Source organism: Bos javanicus, chromosome 5 (assembly GCF_032452875.1).
Source record: "Bos javanicus breed banteng chromosome 5, ARS-OSU_banteng_1.0, whole genome shotgun sequence".
Taxonomy (NCBI): Eukaryota; Metazoa; Chordata; class Mammalia; order Artiodactyla; family Bovidae; genus Bos; species Bos javanicus.
In genome coordinates, this window is record NC_083872.1 from 99,804,544 (window position 1) to 99,827,567 (window position 23,024).

At 36.8% G+C, this 23,024-nt stretch overlaps 1 protein-coding gene across 2 annotated transcripts; it reads right to left on the bottom strand.

Moving 5' to 3' along the window:
* Positions 1-9,302: 9,302 nt before the first annotated feature.
* Positions 9,303-22,150, bottom strand: LOC133248119 (C-type lectin domain family 9 member A-like). Of its 2 annotated transcripts, XM_061417873.1 has the most exons (8): positions 21,750-22,150; positions 19,804-19,914; positions 19,145-19,243; positions 18,508-18,561; positions 16,677-16,781; positions 15,671-15,813; positions 13,121-13,227; positions 9,303-12,546 (listed from the first exon to the last, which is right to left on the bottom strand). In XM_061417873.1, the coding sequence occupies exons 2-8, from the start codon at positions 19,871-19,873 to the stop codon at positions 12,444-12,446; spliced, it is 681 nt and encodes a 226-aa protein (XP_061273857.1). In that variant the 5' UTR covers positions 19,874-19,914; positions 21,750-22,150; the 3' UTR covers positions 9,303-12,443. The 2 variants fall into 2 exon arrangements, with proteins under 2 accessions (XP_061273857.1, XP_061273860.1); XM_061417876.1 differs by lacking the exon at positions 21,750-22,150 and having other exon boundaries at positions 19,804-20,271.
* Positions 22,151-23,024: the final 874 nt, after the last annotated feature.

Genomic DNA, 23,024 nt, shown 5'->3' on the forward strand with positions numbered 1-23,024 from the left:
TTTGGCATTTTAGTTCTCTGTGATTCTTGTCTGAAGGGTGTGAAGTAAATGAAATAGTGAAACCAGTGGAAACTTTCTGTGTGGGAATATTGAATGCTATTGGATCATTGGCTATCTTTTTCTGATATAATGTCTCTGAAACCAGTCATACATACCAACATGGACCTGCTACTCTAAAAGCAGAGGTGAAAGGCCAGTCGAGAGAGCTGGCCCTAGCTGTGTTTCTGACCAAGCTTGTCCTCTAATTGGTGAAATCTCAAGGCACAGACATAGGTGTTATCAGTCAGTGTGGGCATGTAATCCATGCTTCTGCTGTCACACTGTTGAACAAAGATAGATACAGGGGAACTTGCTATGGATGAGCAATGTAGAATATGGGAGGTTCTGACTGTTGCAGGAAATAATTTATCTTGTGGTACATGTTGCTGCTGCTAAGTCGCATCAGTCGTGTCCGATGCTGTGTGACCCCATAGACGGCAGCCCACCAGGCTCCCTCGTCCCTAGGATTCTCTAGGCAAGAACACTGGAGTGGGTTGCCATTTCCCTCCCCAGTGCATGAAAGTGAAAAGTGAAAGTGAAGTCACTCAGTCGTGTCCACCTCTTAGGGACCCCATGGACTGCAGCCTACCAGGCTCCTCCGTCCATGGGATTTTCCAGGCAAGAGTACTGGAGTGGGGTGCCATTGCCTTCTCTGAGATACATGTTAAGTAATATCTAATGTTCACGTTACCCACTCCAGTGTTCTTGCCTGGAGACTCCCAGGGATGGGGAAGCCTGGTGGGCTGCCGTCTACGGGGTCGCACAGAGTCGGACATAACTGAAACGACTTAGGAGCAGCAGTAGCAATGTTCATGTTATTCTACAGGTGAAGACAGATCAGATCAGATCAGATCAGTCGCTCAGTCATGTCCAACTCTTTGTGACCCCATGAATCGCAGCATGCCAGGCCTCCCTGTCCATCACCAACTCCCAGAGGTCACTCAGATTCATGTCCATCAAGTCAGTGATGCCATCCAGCCATCTCATCCTCTGTCATCCCCTTCTCCTCTTTCCCCAATCCCTCCCAGCATCAGAGTCTTTTCCAATGAGTCAACTCTTTGCATGAGGTGGCCAAGGTACTGGAGTTTCAGCTTTAGCATCATTCCTTCCAAAGAAATCCCAGGGCTGATCTCCTTCAGAATGGACTGGTTGGATCTCCTTGCAGTCCAAGGGACTCTCAAGAGTCTTCTCCAACACAGTTCAAAAGCATCAATTTTCGGCGCTCAGCCTTTTTCACAGTCTAACTCTCACATCCATACATGATCACAGGAAAAACCATAGCCTTGACTAGACGAACCTTTGTTGGCAAAGTAATGTCTCTGCTTTTGAATATGCTATCTAGGTTGGTCATAACTTTCCCTCCAAGGAGTAAGCGTCTTTTAATTTTATGGCTGTAGTCACCATCTGCAGTGATTTTGGAGCCCAAAAAATAAAGTCTGACACTGTTTCCACTATTTCCCCATCTATTTCCCATGAAGTGATGGACCAGATGCCATGATCTTCTCAAAATGAAAGTGGGTCAAAAATATTTATTATGCAGAACATAATGTTTTTGTCTCCAGTTTTGGGAAATATTTAATTCATTTTTTTGATGTTAAATTTTGTGGGGTTTTCTCCACAGCTATTGGTGTTATCTGCCTCATTAGCAATAAATTTTCCAATGTTCAAATTCCCTCATCTTCAAATTTGATACAATCTGAAAGTTTAAATGGCTTGGCACTATGATTATTTTTCTATAAAAGAAATCCATTTTTGTATTTATAAATTTGCTTTTTAGTGAATATAGTACAAATATTTGATGGTGAATAAAGCCAAATGAAATATAGTTTGCCTGTTATAAGATTTACTCTATAATTTGGCATTGTATGAGGGAGAATATTTGTTGAAAACTAAATGGTAGTATATTTATCCATTTTATCATTCTTTAATGATTGTTCAAATCTAGATTTCTCAAATTACAAAGTAATTAAATGGCAAAATATTAAGACATTTAAAAACCCCAAGTATCAATCCTAACCTACTCACTTTCTGCCATAAGGGTGGTGTCATCTGCATATCTGAGGTTATTGATATTTCTCTCGGCACTCTTGATTCCAGCATGTGCTTCTTCCAGCCCAGCGTTTCTCATGATGTACTCTGCATATAAGTTAAATAAGCTGGGTGACAATATACAGCCTTGATGTACTCCTTTTCCTATTTGGAACCAGTCTGTTGTTCCATGTCCAGTTTTAACTGTTGCTTCCTGACCTGCATACAGGTTTCTCAAGAGGCAGGTCAGGTGGTCTGGTATTCCAATCTCTTTCAGAATTTTCCACAGTTTATTGTGATCCACATAGTCAAAGGCTTTGGCATAGTTTATAAAACAGAAATAGATGTTTTTCTGGAACTCTCTTGCTTTTTTTGATGATCCATCAGATGTTGGCAATTAGATCTCTGGTTCCTCTGCTTTTTCTAAAACCAGCTTGAACATCTGGAAGATCATGGTTCACGTATTGCTGAAGCCTGGCTTGGAGAATTTTGAGCATTACTTCACTAGCATGTGAGATGAGTGCAATTGTGCGGTAGTTTGAGCATTCTTTGGCATTGCCTTTCTTTGGGATTGGAATGAAAACTGAACTTTTCCAGTCCCGTTGAGTTTTCCAAATTTGCTGGCATATTGAGTGCAGCACTTTCACAGCATCATCTTCCAGAATTTGAAATAGCTGCACTGGAATTCCATCACCTCCACTAGCTTTGTTCATAGTGCTGCTTTCTAAGGCCCACTTGACTTCACATTCCAGGATGTCTGGCTCTAGGTCAGTGATCACACCATCCTGATTATCTTGGTCATGAAGATCTTTTTTGTACAGTTCTTCTGTGTATTCTTGCCACCTCTTCTTAATATCTTCTGCTTCTGTTAGGTCCATACCATTTCTGTCCTTTATCGAGCCCATCTTTGCATGAAATGTTCCCTTGGTATCTCTAATTTTCTTGAAGAGGTCTCTAGTCTTTCCCATTCTGTTGTTTTCCTCTATTTCTTTGTATTGATCACTGAGGAAGGCTTTCTTATCTCTCCTTGCTATTCCTTGGAACTCTGCATTCAGATGCTTATATCTTTCCTTTTCTCCTTTGCTTTTCACTTCTCTTCTTTACACAGCTATTTGTAAGGCCTCCCCAGACAGCCATTTTGCTTTTTTGAATTCCTTTAAGAGGAGAGTGAAAAAGTTGGCTTAAAGCTCAACATTCAGAAAACGAAGATCATGGCATCTGGTCCCATCACTTCATGGGAAACAGAAGGTGAAACAGTGGAAACAGTGTCAGACTTCATTTTTTTGGACTCCAAAATCACTGCAGATGGTGACTGCAGCCATGAAATTAAAAGATCCTTACTCTTTGGAAGGAAAGTTATGACCAACCTAGATAGCATATTCAAAAGCAGAGACATTACTTTGCCAACAAAGGTCCGTCTAGTCAAGGCTCTGGTTTTTCCAGTGGTCATGTATGGATGTGAGAGTTGGACTGTGAAGAAAGCTGACTGCCAAAGAATTGATGCTTTTGAATTGTGGTGTTGGAGAAGACTCTTGAGAGTCCCTTGGACTGCAAGCAGATCCAACCAGTCCATTCTAAAGGAAATCAGTCCTGAGTGTTCTTTGGAAGGAATGATGCTAAAGCTGAAATTCCAATACTTTGACTACCTCATGCGAAGATTGACTCACTGGAAAAGACTCCAATGCTGGGAAGGATTAGCAGCAGGAGGAGAAGGGGAAGACAGAGGATGAGATGGCTGGATGGCATCACCGACTCGATGGACATGAATTTGAGTGAACTCTGGGAGTTGGTGATGGACAATGAGGCTTGGTGTGCTGCAATTCATGGGGTCTCAAAGAGTCGGACACAAATGACTGACTGAACTGAACTGACCTGATGAGGAAAAAAGTTCTGGCAATGTTTACAGGTCATAAAAGTATTTTTCAGAAAAAAAGATGTGTTTTTATTTCTTTATTTACTACTACTTTAAATTTTCTCGGTAATTTATTTTGTATTAGGCATCTACAAACTCATCTAAAATTTATAAAATATTTCTGTGTTGAGACTATGTGATTCACTGACATCAATTCTGTATTCATTTATTTAAAATGTTTTCATAGGTCAGTAATTCATATACATTCATAGTATTACATGTGAAAAAATAGAAGAGTATTACTGACCCAAGTCTTCACTGAATACTGACTGTGCACTTTGAAGTCTACTATGTGATGAAAAGGCATTGAGAGGCAAACAGGCCCTTACTTCATGAACATATATGTGGAAGGACATGTTTTGTTTTGTTTTAGGAGCAAAAGCAAATATTTAAGAAACACAAATGAATAAGGAAGACACACATATTTTTTTCTTTAAAAATGTTTTTATTGGATTCTAGCTGTTATATAATGTGTGATAGTTTCAGGTGTACAGCAGAGTGATTCAGTTATACACATAGCTGTATCTACTCTGTTTTTAGATTCTTTTTCTATATAGGCCATTACAGAGTATTGAGTAGAGTTCCCTGTGCTACACAGCAGGTTCTCTTTTATATACAGTAATGTGTAGATGTCAATGCTAATCTCCCAGTGTATCCCTGCCCTCCCCATCACCTGTTGGTTTTCAGTTGTTCAGTCATGTCTGACTCTTTGCAATCCCATGGACTGAAGCACACCAGGCCACCCTGTCCATCACCATCTCCCAGAGCTTGCTCAAACTCATGTCCTTTGAATCAGTGATGCCATCCAACCATCTCATCCTCTGTTGTCCCCTTCTTCTCCTGCCTTCAATCTTTCCCAGCTTCAGGGTCTTTTCAAATGAGTCAGTTCTTTGCATCAGGTGGCCAAAATATTAGAGCCTCAGCTTCAGCATCAGTCCTTCCAATGAATATTGACTTGATTTTCTTTAGGACTGAATGGTTTGATCTCCTTGTAGTCCAAGGGAATCTCGGGAGTCTTACTCAGCACCACTGTTCAAAAGCATAAATTCTTCAATGCTCAGCCTTCTTTATAGTCCAGTTCTCACATCCATACATGACTACTGGAAAAGCCATAGCTTTAACTATAGGGACCTTTGTTGGCAATGTAATATCTCTGCTTTTTAATTTGCTGTCTAGCTGGTAACCATAAATTTATTTACTACATCTGTTGACTCTACTTCTCTATCATAAAATGTCATATAGATTGGAAAGAGAAACAGAACTGTTTATTTGTGAAATGACATAATTGTCTGCACAAATTCCAAAGTATCTCCAAAATCCTCCTAAAACTAACCAGTAAGTAGAGTCCCTGGACTGCAAGGATATCCAACCAGTCAATCCTAAAGGAAATCAATCCTGAATATTCATTGGAAGGACTGAGGCTGAAGCTGAAAGTCCAATACTTTGGCCACTTGATGCAAAGAACTGACTCACTGGAAAAGACCCTGATGCTGGGAAAGATTGAAGGCAGGTGGAGAAGGGGACGACAGAAGATGAGATGGTTGGATAGCATCACTGACTTGATGGACATGAGTTTGAGCCTTTGGTGATGGACAGGGAGCCTGGCATGCTGCAGTCCATGGGGTCGCAGAGAGTCGGACACAACTGAGCGACTGAGCTGAACTGAACTTAAACATGGTTTCATATAGAACAGCATATTAAAGTCAATTATATTTCTATATAAATTATTAGAAATTGAGAAAAACAAAAAGTATCATTTATAATGGACTTCCTTGGTGGCTTGGACGGTAAAGCGTCTGCCTACAATGTGGGAGACCCAGGTTCAATCCCTGGTTTGGGAAGATCTCCTGGAGAAGGAAATGGCAACCCATTCCAGTATTCTTGCCTGGAAAATCTCATGGATGGAGGAACCTGGTAGGCTACAATCCATGGGGTCAAAAGCTTTAAGTTGATAGTATAAATGTACCAAATATTTGCACCATTTGTATGATGAATTATAAAATACTAGTGAGAAAGGTTGAAAAAGACAAATTGGTAAATAAACTATAATCTTAAACTGGAAGTCTAAACATTATGATGATTCCTGTTCTCCCTTTATTGCTCTATAAATTTAAGTCAGTCATAATCAGAAACACACAGCTTGGTTCTCTGTGACAACCTACAGGTGCTGGATGGAGTGGGAGAAAGGTTCATGAGGGAGGGGACATATGTATACTTATGGCTGACTCACATTGTTGTATAATAGAATTCAGCACAACATTGTAAAGCAATTTTCCTCCAATTTAAAAAAAAAAAAAAGTTAACAAAAGCCCAGGTCCAGATGGCTTCACAGCTGAATTCTACCAAAAATTTAGAGAAGAGCTAACACGTATCCTGCTCAAACTCTTCCAGAAAACTGCAGAGGAAGGTAAACTTCCAAACTCATTCTATGAGGCCACCATCACCCTAATACCAAAACCTGACAAAGATCCCACAAAAAAGAAAACTACAGGCCAATATCACTGATGAACATAGATGCAAAAATCCTTAACAAAATTCTAGCAATCAGAATCCAACAACACATTGAAAAGATCATACACCATGACCAAGTGGGCTTTATCCCAGGGATGCAAGGATTCTTCAATATCCACAAATTAATCAGTGTAATACACCACATTAACAAATTGAAAAATAAAAACCATATGATCATCTCAATAGATGCAGAGAGAGCCTTTGACAAAATTCAACATCCATTTATGATAAGAACTCTCCAGAAAGCAGGAATAGAAGGAACATACCTCAACATAATAAAAGCTATATATGACAAACCCACAGCAAACATTATCCTCAATGGTGAAAAATTGAAAGCATTTCCTCTAAAGTCAGGAACAAGACAAGGGTGCCCACTTTCACCATTACTATTCAACATAGTTTTGGAAGTTTTGGCCACAGCAATCAGAGCAGAAAAAGAAATAAAAGGAATCCAAATTGGAAAAGAAGAAGTAAAACTCTCACTGTTTGCAGATGACATGATCCTCTACATAGAAAACCCTAAAGACGCCACCAGAAAATTACTAGAACTAATCTATGACTATAGTAAAGTTGCAGGATATAAAATCAACACACAGAAATCCCTTGCATTCCTGTACACTAATAAGGAGAAAACAGAAAGGGAAATTAAGGAAACAATTCCATTCACCATTGCAACAGAAAGAATAAAATACTTAGGAATATATCTACCTAAAGAAACTAAAGACCTATATATAGAAAACTATAAAACACTGGTGAAAGAAATCAAAGAGGACACTAATAGATGGAGAAATATACCATGTTCATGGATTGGAAGAATCAATATAGTGAAAATGACTATACTACCCAAAGCAATTTATAGATTCAATGCAATCCCTATCAAGCTACCAACAGTATTCTTCACAGAGCTAGAACAAATAATTTCACAATTTGTATGGAAATACAAAAAACCTCGAATAGCCAAAGCTATCTTGAGAAAGAAGAATGGAACTGGAAGAATCAACCTACCTGACTTAAGGCTCTACTACAAAGCCACAGTTATCAAGACAGTATGGTACTGGCACAAAGACAGAAATATAGATCAATGGAACAAAATAGAAAGCCCAGAGATAAATCCACGCACATATGGACACCTTATCTTTGACAAAGGAGGCAAGAATATACAATGGATTAAAGACAATCTCTTTAACAAGTGGTGCTGGGAAATCTGGTCAACCACTTGTAAAAGAATGAAACTAGAACACTTGCTAACACCATACACAAAAATAAACTCACTGGGACAACCCAGAGGGATGGTATGGGGAGGGAGGAGGGAGGAGGGTTCAGGATGGATTTTCTTTTAAAAATTTAAAAAAAAAAATCAGAGCAGAAATAAATGCAAAAGAAAAAAAAAAAAAAAAAAAAAACTCAAAATGGATTAAAGATCTAAACGTAAGACCAGAAACTATAAAACTCCTAGAGGAGAACATAGGCAAAACACTCTCTGACATACATCACAGCAGGATCCTCTATGACCCACCTCCCAGAATATTGGAAATAAAAGCAAAAACAAACAAATGGGACCTAATTAACCTTAAAAGCTTCTGCACATCAAAGGAAACTATTAGCAAGGTGAAAAGACAGCCTTCATAATGGGAGAAAATAATAGCAAATGAAGCAACTGACAAACAACTAATCTCAAAAATATACAAGCAACTCCTACAGCTCAACTCCAGAAAAATAAATGACTGAAGCAAAAAATGGGCCAAAGAACTAAGTAGACATTTCTCCAAAGAAGACATACAGATGGCTAACAAACACATGAAAAGATGCTCAACATCACTCATTATCAGAGAAATGCAAATCAAAACCACTATGAGGTACCATTTCATGCCAGTCAGAATGGCTGCAATCCAAAAGCCTACAAGTAATAAATGCTGGAGAGGGTGTGGAGAAAAGGGAACCCTCTTACACTGTTGGTGGGAATGCAAACTAGTACAGCCACTATAGAGAACAGTGTGGAGATTCCTTAAAAAACTGGAAATAGAACTGCCTTATGATCCAGCAAACCCACTGCTGGGCATACACACTAAGGAAACCAGAAGGGAAAGAGACACGTGTACCCCACTGTTCATTGCAGCACTGTTTATAATAGCCAGGACATGGAAGCAACCTAGATGTCCATCAGCAGAAGAATGGATAGGAAAGCTATGGTACATATACACAATGGAGTATTACTCAGCCATTAAAAAGAATACATTTGAATCAGTTCTAATGAGATGGATGAAACTGGAGCCTATTATACAGAGTGAAGTAAGCCAGAAGGAAAAACACCAATACAGTATACTAACGCATATATATGGAATTTAGAAAGATGATAACAATAACCCTGTGTCCGAGACAGCAAAAGAGACACTGATGTATAGAACAGTCTTTTGGACTCTGTGGGAGAGGGAGAGGGTTGGAAGATTTGGGAGAATGGCATTGAAACATGTAAAATATCATGTATGAAACGAGATGTCAGTCCCGGTTCGATGCACAATACTGGATGCTTGGGGCTGGTGCACTGGGACGACCCAGAGGGATGGTATGGGGAGGGAGGAGGGAGGAGGGTTCAGGATGGGGGACACATGTATACCTGTGGCGTATTCATTTTGATATTTGGCAAAACTAATACAATTATATAAAGTTTAAAAATAAAATAAAATTAAAAAAATTTAAAAAAGTTAAAAAATAAGAAACATATTAAGCTTTTATTTTGTAGAAAGTTGCATATTAATTTTAATTTTTTTAAAAGAATTTTGTTTTTTAGAACATTTACAGAAAAGGTTTGAAGATAGTATATAATTCTGTATATTCTGAAATCAGTTCCTCTTTAATTGATTTTATATTAGTATTGCACTTTTGTTGTAATTAATAAGCCAACATCAGTGTATTTTTAGTAACGAAAATCCATAGTTTATTCATGCTTCTGTAACTGCTTTTACTTATGTCCTTTTTCTATTCCAGAATCCCATCCAGGTTACCACATATCATTTAGATGTCATGTCTCTTTAGGCTCCCCTTGGCTATTACAGACTTTCCTTGTGTTTGATGATCTTGATAGTTTTGGAAAGTGCTAGGTAGGTATGTTTTAGAATACCCTTCATTGAGATATGTCTGATATTTTTCTCATGAGGAGATTGGAGTTGTAAATTTGGGGAGGACGACAGAGTGCAAATTTTATTACATCATATCAAGGGAACAAACTGTGAACATGACCTCTGTTGATGTTACCTTTGCTCACTGAGGTGGTGTTTGTCAGGTTTTCCACTCAAAGGTTACTCTTATTTTCCTCTTCCATATGAGTCTGTAATAATTTCTTTGGAAGGAAATCATATGTGCAGTAAGTACTTAAGGAGTAAAGAGTCCCATTCCTTTTAGGAAAGAGCATCTACATTATTGATTTAGAATTTTTCTGCACAGGAGATTGTTTCATCTCCCTCATTTGCTAAAGTATTCAATCATTTTATGCTACTGTGGACTCATGGGTATTTTATATTGGGGTTATAATTAATACTATTTCTTTTCTGTGATTTTTGCTGCTTAAATTGTTCCAGCTTTGGCCATTGGTAATTCCTTTACCTAGTTGACATACCTCTACAGTTTTAAGCACTTCTCCATTTTCTAGAACTACAAAAATCTCCAGGCTCTTCTTATGTATTTCCTACCCCTATTTTAGAATCAGCCATTTTTTTCAAGTAGCTAAGATTTTATTTACTAGTAATGGAATTATAATTAAAAAATGGCCACTAAGTAAGTTTTTTCTTCTTTGCAAAATAAAGTTAAAACAATTTTGAAAAAGACAATGAAGAAGAACTCACATCACTTCACAACTTCCTATAAATTCACAATAATCAAGTTATGGTGAAAGAAGGCAGATATTCAGATCAATGAAATAGGATAGAGTTTAGAAATAGATACAAGTGGTGAATTGATTTTTGACAGAAGTGCCATGATAATTCAACAGAAGAGTACAATTTTCAAAAAATGGTGCTGAAATAACTAGACATCTTTTTGCAAAATATTTTTTAAAAGAATTCAATCCATTCTTTGCACTATACACAAAATTCATGCAATGAAATATAGATATCAATGTAAACTTAGAGTTTCTAGAAGAAGACATAGGAGAAAAATTTTCAAGTTCAGGTTAATTAAGATTTCTTAATTAAAAACTTCTTAAATATAAAAACATATGTTTAAAAGTTATTTATTTCACTTCTTCAAGTTAAACTTCTGCTCAACTAAACTTCTAAAAAGAATGTTAAGAGAATACAAGGTATACTGGAAGGCAGTATTTATAAAACACATGTCTGAAAAATTTTAACATCCAAAATATATAAAGAGAGAACTCTCAGAGCTCAATAATAAGAAAATGAACAACCCAATAAAAATAGGAAAAATATTAATCAATCTTTACCATAGGAGATCATATGAAAGGATGGTGCACATCATTTATTGGTTCAGTTCAGTTCAGTCACTCAGTGGTGTCCGACTCTTTGCGACCCCATGAATTGCAGCACGCCAGGTCTCCCTGTCCATCACCAACTCCCAGAGTCTACTCAAACTCATGTCCATCAAGTCGGTGATGTCATCCAGCCATCTCATGCTCTGTCGTCCCTTTCTCCTCCTGCCCCCAATCCCTCCCAGCATCAGAGTCTTTTCCAATGAGTCAACTGTTCGCATGAGGTGGCCAAAGTATTGGAGTTTCAGCTTTAGCATCAGTCCTTCCAATGAACACCCAGGACTGATCTCCTTTAGAATGGACTGGTTGGATCTCCTTGCAGCCCAAGGGACTCTCAAGAGTCTTCTCCAACACCACAGTTCAAAAGCATAAATTCCTCAGTGCTCAGCTTTCTTCACAGTCCAACTCTCAAATCCATACATGACCACTGGAAAAACCATAGACTTGACTAGATGGACCTTTGTTGGCGAAGTAATGTCTCTGCTTTTGAATGTGCTATCTGGGTTGGTCATAACTTTCCTTCCAAGGAGTAAGGATCTTTTAATTTCATGGCGGCAGTCACCATCTGCAGTGATTTTGGAGCCCAGAAAAATAAAGTCTGACACTGTTTCCCCATCTATTTCCCAGGAAGTGATGGGACCAGATGCCATGATCTTAGTTTTCTGAATGTTGAGCTTTAAGCCAACTTTTTCACTATCCTCTTACACTTTCATCAAGAGGCTTTTTAGTTCCTCTTCACTTTCTGCCATAAGGGTGCTGTCATCTGAATATCTGAGGTTATCGATATTTCTCCTGGCAACATTCATTAGAGATATACAAATATACCTTTATTATACCACATTTTTAAAAGTAGTTGTTAATTTTTTCAGTATTAAAGTTAGTAGGACACTAGCAAATGGAATTCTCATACACTGCTAATAGAATGCAAAATGGTACAGCCACTTTGCAATATGGAATCATACCCAGAAGTCTGGACTTGCCAGAGAGCATTCAAGCTATTAGTTGTGGTATAGGTCACAAACACACATCTATTTATTTTATTTCTCTTACTATACTGTCTTTCTCATAAAAAGTAAGAAATCAAACAAATGCATATACAATTCATACAGAATAATGACTTCAATTACTCTTGGCATTAAATCCCAGGTAAAATGTACATGGCAGTGACAACAGTTTGCAAGATTACTTACTAAATCTGTGTGAGTTGCAGAAATTGACTACACAGTCGTAAAGTTCATGAGAAGCACTGATACTTTCTCACTCTGCCAACCTGTGCTCATAACTGGTGTGATCTGGGATTTATGTTTGAAAGAGGCAGAAGTGGAGAGTCCACAATGTATCTCTACCAAGCTAAAATATAGGTGCAGCCCATAACAAAGCATTCTGAAATGAGAGATATACAGACTGGACTTCCAAGGGTCTGAGTTTTTAGTGTCTTTGGTTGTTGTTTCATTAGGTAGCAAGACATGCTACCTACTTCTCACAAATGAAGCGCCTGAATCTGGAACAGTCAGAAGCAGACATCTTTGTTGCTTTAATATATGCACAGTTTCCTTCGTTTGACTCAATCCAATCACTTAAAATAAAATAAAGCATATAAATAATGTAAAATAGACATTCACTAATGCAAACAGAAGAAATATTGGTTCAAAGTTAAGGTATATATATTTTTTCTTTCCTTACAAGAAACTATCCCTTGGTGCCCTAGCCTTTCCTAAAGCATACTTTATAAGGATTATAGCAACAAGTTGCAAAGCCTCCGTCTCTATATATACTCATTTTCTGAACTTAAATTCTTTGTATGTGTGTGTCTGTATGTACACGCAATGCTCATGTGTGTGCTAGTCGCTAAGTTATGTCCTCTTCTTTACAACCCCATGGACAGTAGCCTGCCAGCCTCCTCTGTTCATGGGATTTCCCAGGCAAGAATATTGCAGTGAGTTGCCATTCTCCAGGGGATCTTCCTGATCCAGGGATCAAACCTGTGTCTCCTGCATTACCAATGGATTCTTTAGCACTGAGCCACCTGTATATGCCCATATACATAGGCATATTTGTCTATATATTGAAAGTGTGCTTTCCAGATATACTTTTCAAAGTGTAAACTAGAATATGGAACTTATTATTTACTATCTATTCTAGAGACTTACAATTTTGGAAAAGGCATTGACTTATCTTCCCATGTCCATTGATTTCTGGTTCCTTTACGAGATAATCCAATCCAATAGAAATAGGATAGTCTGCTTTGAATGAAGTTCTGCAATAAAAAGAGATATATTCTATGAGAAAAATGTCTTTTCATAATTCTGAAATGAAATAATAATCTTTTTAATATTTTATTATTTTGAGTAACAAATAGTATCAAGATCAATTTCATCCTGATTCTGTTGAAATGATAAAATAATAGAATCTTAGTTATATTTATTAAATATAGTGACATAAATGAGACATAAATTAACACTGTCTTAGCTTACCTATCTTTTTTTATTAAGATTTTTTGGATGTAGATCATTTTTAAGCTTTTATTGAATGTGTTGTAATATTGCTTTTTTTTTCTAATTTTATTTTATTTTTAAACTTTACATAATTGTATTAGTTTTGCCAAATATCAAAATGAATCTGCCACAGGTATACATGTGTTCCCCATCCTGAACCCTCCTCCCTCCTCCCTCCCCATACCATCCCTCTGGGTTGTCCCAGTGCACTAGCCCCAAGCATCCAGTATTGTGCATCGAACCTGGACTGGCAACTCGTTTCTTACATAGTATTGCTTTTTTTATATACTTTTGATTTTTAGCCGAGAGGTATGTGGGCTTTTAGCTGTATAACGAGGGATCACATCTGTACCTTGTGTGTTGAAAGGTAAAGTCTTAACCATTGGACCACTAGGGAAGTCCTGTACCTATCTTATTTAATCTTCAGACTAAAATATCTTAATTTACTTTCTAAATTGACACTTGTAGCTCAAGAAAAAATTCTGAGCAAAATTGGTTGGTATTTTGAGGTCCAGGTATGAGAGATGTGAGGTTTTTACCAATTTCATTTAAATTGTTTTTCAAAATACTGTGCTTATTTTGTGAAGTGAGCATCTTGAAGAAGTGTCCTTATTCTACCAGATGAGATGCTTACATAGGTATCTGGAAATTACTTGATAAGTACAAATGTAAATGATGTTCATCTTGTAACTTAATTTTTACCACATTTATGCACATATATTGGGATTTCCTTGATGGCTAGTGGTAAAGAACCTGCCTGCTAATGAAGGTGATGAGGATTTGATCTCTGGTTCTGGAAGATTCCCTGGAGAAGGAAATGGTCACCCACCCAAGTACTATTGCCTGGGAAATCCCATGGACAGAGGAGCCTGGCGGGCTACAGTCCATGGGGTCGCAAAGAGTCAACATGACTTAGCAACTAAACAACAACAAACAACAGCAATGTACATATATTATCTCATGTGATCTTCCTAACATATGTTGGAAAGAAAATATAACCAGTTTTATTACAAGCAAAGTAATGTGTGAGAGGGAATTAAAGAGATAGTTTCTGACTATAAATTCTGTATTTCTCTATTCTGCTTTAGTTTTTACCCTTAGTTTGTTTTTATTTTCCTTTGTTTCTTTCACCATAGAGAATATGGCAAAAACTTAGTCTCTCTACCCAGAAAAAAATTACGTACATACCATCTATTCATAAGATTTGACATTCAATTTTATGGTTTTCATAGATGATCTTAATTCTTGATGAAGATATCCTACATAAAAGATTAGGGCTTCTAGACTTAAAGCTAATTTTTGAGCCCACCAGGCTCTCCTGTCTATGGAATTCTCCAGGCAAGAATACTGGAGTGGGTTGCCATTCCCTTCTCCAGGGGATCTTGCTGACCCAGGGATCGAACCCAGATCTTCTAGGATTATGAAATATTTACTTCAATTTTCATGGTAGTTAGTATGAGTTAAAATTTAATATGAGTTTGAATTAATTGATCCTCAATTTTAAATTCATACTAAGTCTTCCTTTTACCCTAAACTCAGTGATATTGTACTTCTTGATTTTGTTGGAGGTAAAATGACATTTTTTTCAGGGAGAAGCTACATTTCCATGAAATTATCAGTATGAAAATATAATTATCTCTGATAAAATGAAATATTTTAAAAATAATTTTTTCCTAATTGTTTCATGTTCCCTTTTACATTTGCTCTACTAGAAAAGTTCTAACTGTGGGTGAGTTAGATGAATTAAATAAAATTCTAATTTCATTTCTACTTGTATTTCTGACCTTAAGATGAGAACTGTCTAGATCTGAATCAACTTACAACTGTAAACTATGGACACTCAAATATTATCAAGCATTCAGATTTAGCTAACAGGACTTCCCCCATGGTCAAGTTGTTAAGAATCTGTCTGGCAATGCAGGGGACACAGCTTGGATCCCCAGTCCAGTAAGATTCCACGTGCAACAGACAGCTAAACCTGAGCACTTCAACTACTGAGCCTGAGCTTTCGAGCCCATACTCCACAACAAGGGAAGTCACCTCCACAAGAAGCCCTGTCACCGCAGTTAGAGAAAGCCCACGGGTAGCGAGGAAGACCCAGCACAGCTTAAAAAAGAAAAAAAATGATTTAGGCAACACCTAACGGGCCAGATGGCCAGATGAATAAGATGAACACAGGGTGAGATGGAAAAAGAAATACATCACCAGTTCTTCCCTATCTTCTATCTTAAGAAGTGTGGAGTCCATTTCCTTGCAGCTTTTTTTACTTTCTTCAAAGTTCTTCAATTCATCCGAAAAATAGTAACATTTCTGTCCACAACACGACCATTTACTTTTACATTCCTTTCCTTAAAAACAAAAGATAGTCCCCGGAGGCCATTCAGTGTGTATCTTGAAAGGAATGCTCTGGAACTTAGCTACTGAGGAACCCTTTCCAGTCCTTGTAAAACCATTGATTTCCTGAGATGGATGGACTTCATTTCTAAGTTCCTGGCCTTAGGGAGATGACTTACATCCCTCCAAATCTATGCATAAGACTACTAAAATTCTCTAGGAAATATATCTTAGAAAATTGATGTTTTTTCTCACAATCTCTACAGATAGGAGGTCACAGGGGAAAACAATTTCTTTGTATTCTGTAAAAGAAAGAAAGTGAAAGTCACTCAGTCATGTCTGACTCTTTGTGACCTGTGAACTATACAGTCCATGGAATTCTCCAAGCCAGAATACTGGAGTGCGTAGCCTTTCCCTTCTCCAGGGGATTTCCTCAACCTAGGGATGGAACCCAGGTCTCCCGCATTGCAGGCGAATTCTTTACCAGCTGAGCCGCAAGGGAAGCATTCTCTAGACTAAGTCAAATCTATAGATACAGAGCTGATCTTAAATTAGCATTGATACACTTACCTAGTACCTAATCTACATACCCATATGAGAGCATATAATAATGATTAGAGAATGTGCTAAAGGAGATGTAGAATTTTTTGGTAGAAAAAAATATTATTTTGAGAAATGGTGATTTAAAAGAATATATCATGTATACAGAAGAATCTAACTACTGGGAAAGATGAGTATTTTTTTCTGAAATTAAATAAAATGAAAGTTGGACTTCACAGTTGGCTGAGTCTAAAATAACATCCAAATTGAGCAGGTTATCAATTGACTGAGAGAAGCAGAGAAGATACTTGTTGGTCTCAGTCTTTTATCTACATACCTGTATTAAGTGGTTTCTCTTTGAAAGTCATGTTTTTAGATGTGGAATTTTCTTGTGTTCCATTGTCCAATGGAGGCTCTGGAAATCCACCCTGGAAAACTTTTACTGTACATTATTGAAGTGAAGTGAAAGTAGCTCAGTTGTGTCTGACCATGTGCGATCCCATGGTCTATACAGTCCATGGAATTCTCCAGGCCAGAATACTGGAGTGGGTAGCCTTTCCCTTCTCCAGGGGATCTTCCCAACCCAGGGGTCGAACCCAGATCTCCTGCATTGCAGGTGGATTCTTTACCAGCTGAGCCACAAGGGAAGCCCAATAATACTGGAGTGCGTAGCCTATCCCTTTTCCAGGGGACCTTCCCAACCCAGGAATCAAAATAGGGTCTCCCGCATTGTGGGTGGATTTTTTACCAACTGAGCTCTCAGAGACATCAGTACATCATTAGCTCTAGGAAAACATAACATGGGGCAGACTAAAAGCTATAAATTAAAGTTTAAAATGTCAGTTAATGTTCAGGAGTTTTATTCCTGTGCTTTTTAGGGAGATAAGACTATAAAGGAAGACGCAAATTACATCATGAAAAAGCCTTTAGGGATGCTAATGTAGTTGGATTTTTAAGGTAAAATCCTAAAAATTACTCATTGCTGGCATTGTGATCTCAATGCCAGCAATGAGTAATCTGAAAATAGCATTTTTGTAGAATTATTCACAACAGCCAAGATATGGAAACATCATAGGTGTCCATTGACAATTGAATGGATTAAAAACTTGTGGGATACACACACACACATACACACACACACACACATATATGCAGATACATACAATGCAATATTCAGCCACAAGAAAGAAGGAAATTCTGCCATTTGCAACAACATAGATGAACTTTAAGGACATTATACTAGGTGAAATAAGTCAGATAAAGACAAATATAGTATGCGTCACTTATTTGTGGAATCTAAAAAACTGAACTCATAGATACAGAGAGCAGAATGGTAGTTTCTACGTGCTGGGGAGCAGAGAAGGAGGAGAAATGTTCAAAGGGTACATAATTTCAGTTATAAAATAAATACACGATGAGTATCTAATGTACAGGGTTGTGACTGTAATTTAAAATAATGTATTCAATACTTGAATGTTGCTGAGAAGATCTTAAATATTCTCACCACAAGAGAGAAATGGTGATTATGTGGCTAGTGGTAATCACTTTACAATATACGTGTATAAAATCAATGCATTGTATACCTTGAACTTACACAGTGTTATGTGTCAATTATAGCTCAATAAAGTTGGAAAAAAAAAGAAAAATGTTCCATATAAATTAGATCAAAATAATAAAATATCCAGAAATATATTTAACTAATATGTGTAAAACATATACTTTAAAAACAAAATTGTTAAAAATCAAAGATTTAAATAAAGGGATAGAAAGATGTATCATATTTCCGTTATGTCACATGTGAAAATTAACTGAAAATGGATGAAAGCACAAACATGAAGTAAAAACAATGCTTTAGATAGCATAGGTGAAAGTGTGATTCTGGATTAGGCAATGGTTTCTTAGATATGATACTAAAAACCTCTGTTTTCAAATAACAGTATTTTTTATCTCTTACAGCAGGATAAAATTAGAGTCAATTGCCTATAATGGATATGGTGATCATATTGCTGCATAGGGTAAAGCCTCTCTTATAATGATTATTTAGGAATATTTGTTGCCTGATTTTATAATTTATGTTCTACCCCAAAATCTATTTCTATCTTCACTAGCCTAAGAGAGAGATAAAATACAAACTATATTTATATTAGAAGTTTGAAATCATTGTGTACCTTTCTGAAGCTTTGTTACCAGAGAGGACTTATTCTGTTCTGATATTTGGGTACCTAGAAAAAAAATGGAAGTAATCTTTTAAAATATTAACATTGATTTAAATAAATCATAATAGTTTTAGTTTTTAGTTTAAACATGGTGTTTGTAGGATTTAGGATGATCCGGAAAATATTGCTTTAAGAATAATTAATGAGGTAATGAAGACTGCTGCTGCTGCTGCTGCTAAGTTGGGTCAATTGTGTCCGACTCTGTGCGACCCCATAGACAGCAGCCTATCAGGCTCCTCTGTCCTGGGGTGTGTATATTTCAAAAACCTTAGAGAAGAGACTCAACCACCTCTTACAATACTTGGTTCAAGCAATCTCAAGAATTAATTTGTTTTTCTCAATAAGGTGTTTCAGTTTCTTAAAGTATATCTTTGAGTTATGAAATCAGAAAATATCTATGTATATATTTAATTTTCCCTACAATCATTCTGTAATTTATACTTTGCTCAACTCAGAATAACCATTCAATACTTAGGCTAAATGCACACATTAAAATAAGAGTTCTATTCCATAATAATATGACATTTTAGAGGCACCAATGATCATTAAAATGAAAGGTTCAATTATAATCTTTCAAAACTTGACTTACGTGGAATAAAAGTTATCACTCTCACTATAGTATATATCAAGACAAAACAGAAGATTCCCAGGATCACAACAATGAGCTTCTCTCGAGCTGATGGTGAATCTGCAGGGAGAGAAAAGGAAACACTGAGAAAGGAGTGATGGAGACAGTTATTTTAGAACAAAAGATCCCAAATCCGTAAGAATTCAAAGACATCAACTTGGACCCCAAAACAATACCTACCATTGCAATCCTCTTCTCAGAATATACCATTCCTTTTTCAGCGAATATAAGGCTTCATGAGTTGTAGATCAAAGACTACAAATTACAGCGATGCCTGGGTAGGTAGTCCTAGAGGAGGGCATGGCAACCTTTTCCAGCATTCCTGCCTGGAGAATCCCCATGGACAGAGGAGCCTGGCGGGCTACAGTCCATGGGGTGGCAAAGAGTTGGACACAACTGAGCGACTAAGCACAGCACAGCACATATGTCATATTAGAATATTGTATTTCAAACTCCAGGTCTAAGTCTCATTAATAAAATCATGTAAGTGGGTAAATGCTTTACACTTGCAGGGGTAGTTCCTGTCATTCCATTGACATAATGAAAGGCAATTTGAAAGTTTAATCCCACGTAGGTTTTCTCCTGCTCAGCTGCTAAAATTGATCTTTTCAGGATCTTACCTCTCATTTGCTGTCTCCTGGTGTCCTTAACCAGACTCGGTTCTGAGTAGTTTTCCTTTTGGTTCTTCATCTCTGTGGCTGTTTAATGTCAAGGATGTTGCTCTATGGAAACTTCACATAAGTAGTTAACAAATGGTGTATAAAATCACAAGAAACCTTGAAAGGTTAAACTGGGTGATGTGTGAGATCAGTTAACAGCACTCATTTAGCAGCTGAGCAAATACAAGTTGGTTCTCATTTCAGTAGACCTTTAGACAACTGTTTCATGGTAGAGTAAGTAGTTTTAAAAACAGTATTTGGTGTTTGATAACCAAGAGTGGTGAGAATGGGTGGGAGGTGAGAGGGAAACTCAAAGGAGGGGACATATGTACACCTATGGTTAATGTATGCTGATGTGTGACAGAAATCAAACCAATATTGTCAACCAGTCATCAATTAGTTAAAAACAACTAATTCTCTGTATGACATAATGTTATACATTTTTTGTTTATTGGAACAATGAAAATTAGTAGATAACTGAAAAAGTTCATAAATAGTAATATCCTGATGAATTGAAAGTCAAAATTCACAGAAACACTTGAAAATTGTTATAATATCTTTGTTCAAATTAAAGTCCATATTGGAAAAACTTGCACCAATTATATAGGTAAGTTTAAAATCCATTAAAAGTTAAAGACAGCTTTCTCTGATGAGGGAATAACAGTATTGGCATATATGGTACACTCTGCATTAAACTACTTTAATAGGGACATTCATTAATGAAAATGGAATGAGATGCTATCAAATAATTCTATTTTGAGTGATTGTGGAGCTCGAAGAAATCATTAAAAATTAAATAAATATTTTATATGTTAAAAATGGTACATGACATATTAAATTCTCCAAAAGAGTTTATCATATAAAGACAAAACAATGTTAAAATGTCATTAAATACTTATTTTACATGAGTAATTGACAATTGACAATGGCTAAGATATGAAATCACAAAATGATAAGGAAAAGCATACATCATTTATGGAAGAACAATGTTGGTACAAACTTCCAGGAAGATCCTGAGGCTGTTAAGTCAATGAGGGAAGCTTTAGTTGTATCAGCAAGTATAAGAAGTGAATAATGTGCCTTAAAAATTCAGTCAATGGATTCTGTAGTCAGTGCAATCTACAATTAATTCTGGCTTTGAAATTTACAATGTATGACCTTTAAAAATTATTTAGTATTTAGCAAATGAGTTTACTAATCTAAAATGAGAATAAAAATATGTATGATATAAAGCATGTAAAACACCTAATATTAAATTTGCCTTTTATTTTATTTCTTATTTTAATGCAATTGCCATGGTATTATTCATATCAGGCAATATAATTTATTAGACACAAATCTCTGTGTTAGTGTGATTTATCTTTTTTCAAATTTATGACCAAGTTTTTATAAAGCATTTGATAGTATATAATTGAGTTAATCCAGCATTTTACTGGAGGTACCATATTCTGATTTTTACTTTAATTAGACCAGTGAAGAATTTTATTGGCCATTCACAATTCTATGAATCCATTTTAAGAACCTATTTTTAAGGGCTGAGTTAAATATTTAATACTATATCTAATTATATGTCCATTGATGACAAAATACAATGTTAACTGTCCCTTGTCCTGATGCTACTGATATTCCATCTTAAATTGGATTGATTAAGAAACTCAGTTATACATGAAAGTTTTCATTTGAATAATGTCTGCAGGCAAGAATTTGAACATTATAAGAAATCTTCCTCAATACTTCATATTTTATTCTTATTTTCTCCCAAAACTAAAATACCCAAATATCAAATACAGATACCAATATCTCTTTAATTTGTTTGCTTAGCAATTGTCCCTAAGTCGAACCACATTGGCATTTGTAATCTCCTGCTAAATGAGATGAGGAATTAGGAAGGAGAGGGAAACACATACCTTCTACAGGCCAGAGTCCTGCCTCTTCTCGTGAGTGGCCAGGTTACTGTGAAAATCAAACAATGTCTGTGGTCTTCACAGACTGCCCTGTGAAGGCCCAGAGTGAAACAATAGGGGAAAAAGTACACTTCTTATCACCGAGTCACCGATACAGGAAATTCTTACCCTTGGGTATTTTGAAGACAGTTTATCTCATCACACAACTCCAGAATATAGGAGACTTTGGATATGTAGTGTATCAGTTAGTTTGTTCTTTGGTGAGTTCCTCTGAGAATTGATTTCACTTTCTAAAAGATATAGGGGGACAAAGGACATGATCACCCTGCTGTTAACTTGCTTTCACTTCATTCATCAATGCTGAATCTACTCCTTGTCAAGAGTAACTTCAATGTTTAAGTTTTACTTTTAGATAAGTTTGCTAAATCTAGGCATAATTTATTTCTTTTCCTTATAATCTCATTGTGTCATTTCTATTATAATAGAGGAAATCATAATTCCATTAATAGTACGTATTTAAGGATACTTGTCCCTAATTCAGAAGAGTTACTACATTTTAAACTTTTTTAACTGTCATCTATTTTTTGTCTTTCTAAAATCTAGACAAAAGGAATATAAATCTGTAGTTATATACCAATTTATTGTTGTTGTTCAGTTGTGAAGCCATGTCTGACTCTTTGTGACTCTGTGGACTGCAGCAGGCAAAATTTCCCTTTTACTATCTCCCTGAGTTTGTTTAAATTCATGTCCAGTGATGGGCTTCCCTGGTGGCTCAGATGGTAAAGAGTCTGCTTGTGATGCAACAGACCTGGGTTCAATCCCTGGCTGAGGAAGATCCCCTGGAGAAAGAAATGGCAACCCGCTCCAGGATTCTTGCCTGGAAAATTCCATGGAGAGAGGAGCCTAGCGGGGCTGCCGTCCATGGGGTCATGGAATCAGACATGACTGAAAAGACTGAGCACACCCACGACTACATGTCCATTGAGTCAGTGAGGTCATCCAGTCACATATTCCTCTGTGGCTCTCTTCTCCTCTTGCATTGAATCTTTTCCAGCATCAGGATCCTTTCCAATGAGTCAGCTCTTTACATCAAGTGGCCAAAGTATTGGAGCTTCTGTTTCAGCATCAGCCCTTCACATGAATACTCAAGGTTTATTTCCTTTAGGGTTGACTGGCTTGATCTCCTTGCTGTCCAAGGAACTCTCTCCATGACCATAGCTGGAAAACATCAATTCTTTGGCGTTCAGCCTTTATGGTTCAACTCTCAAATCCATACAT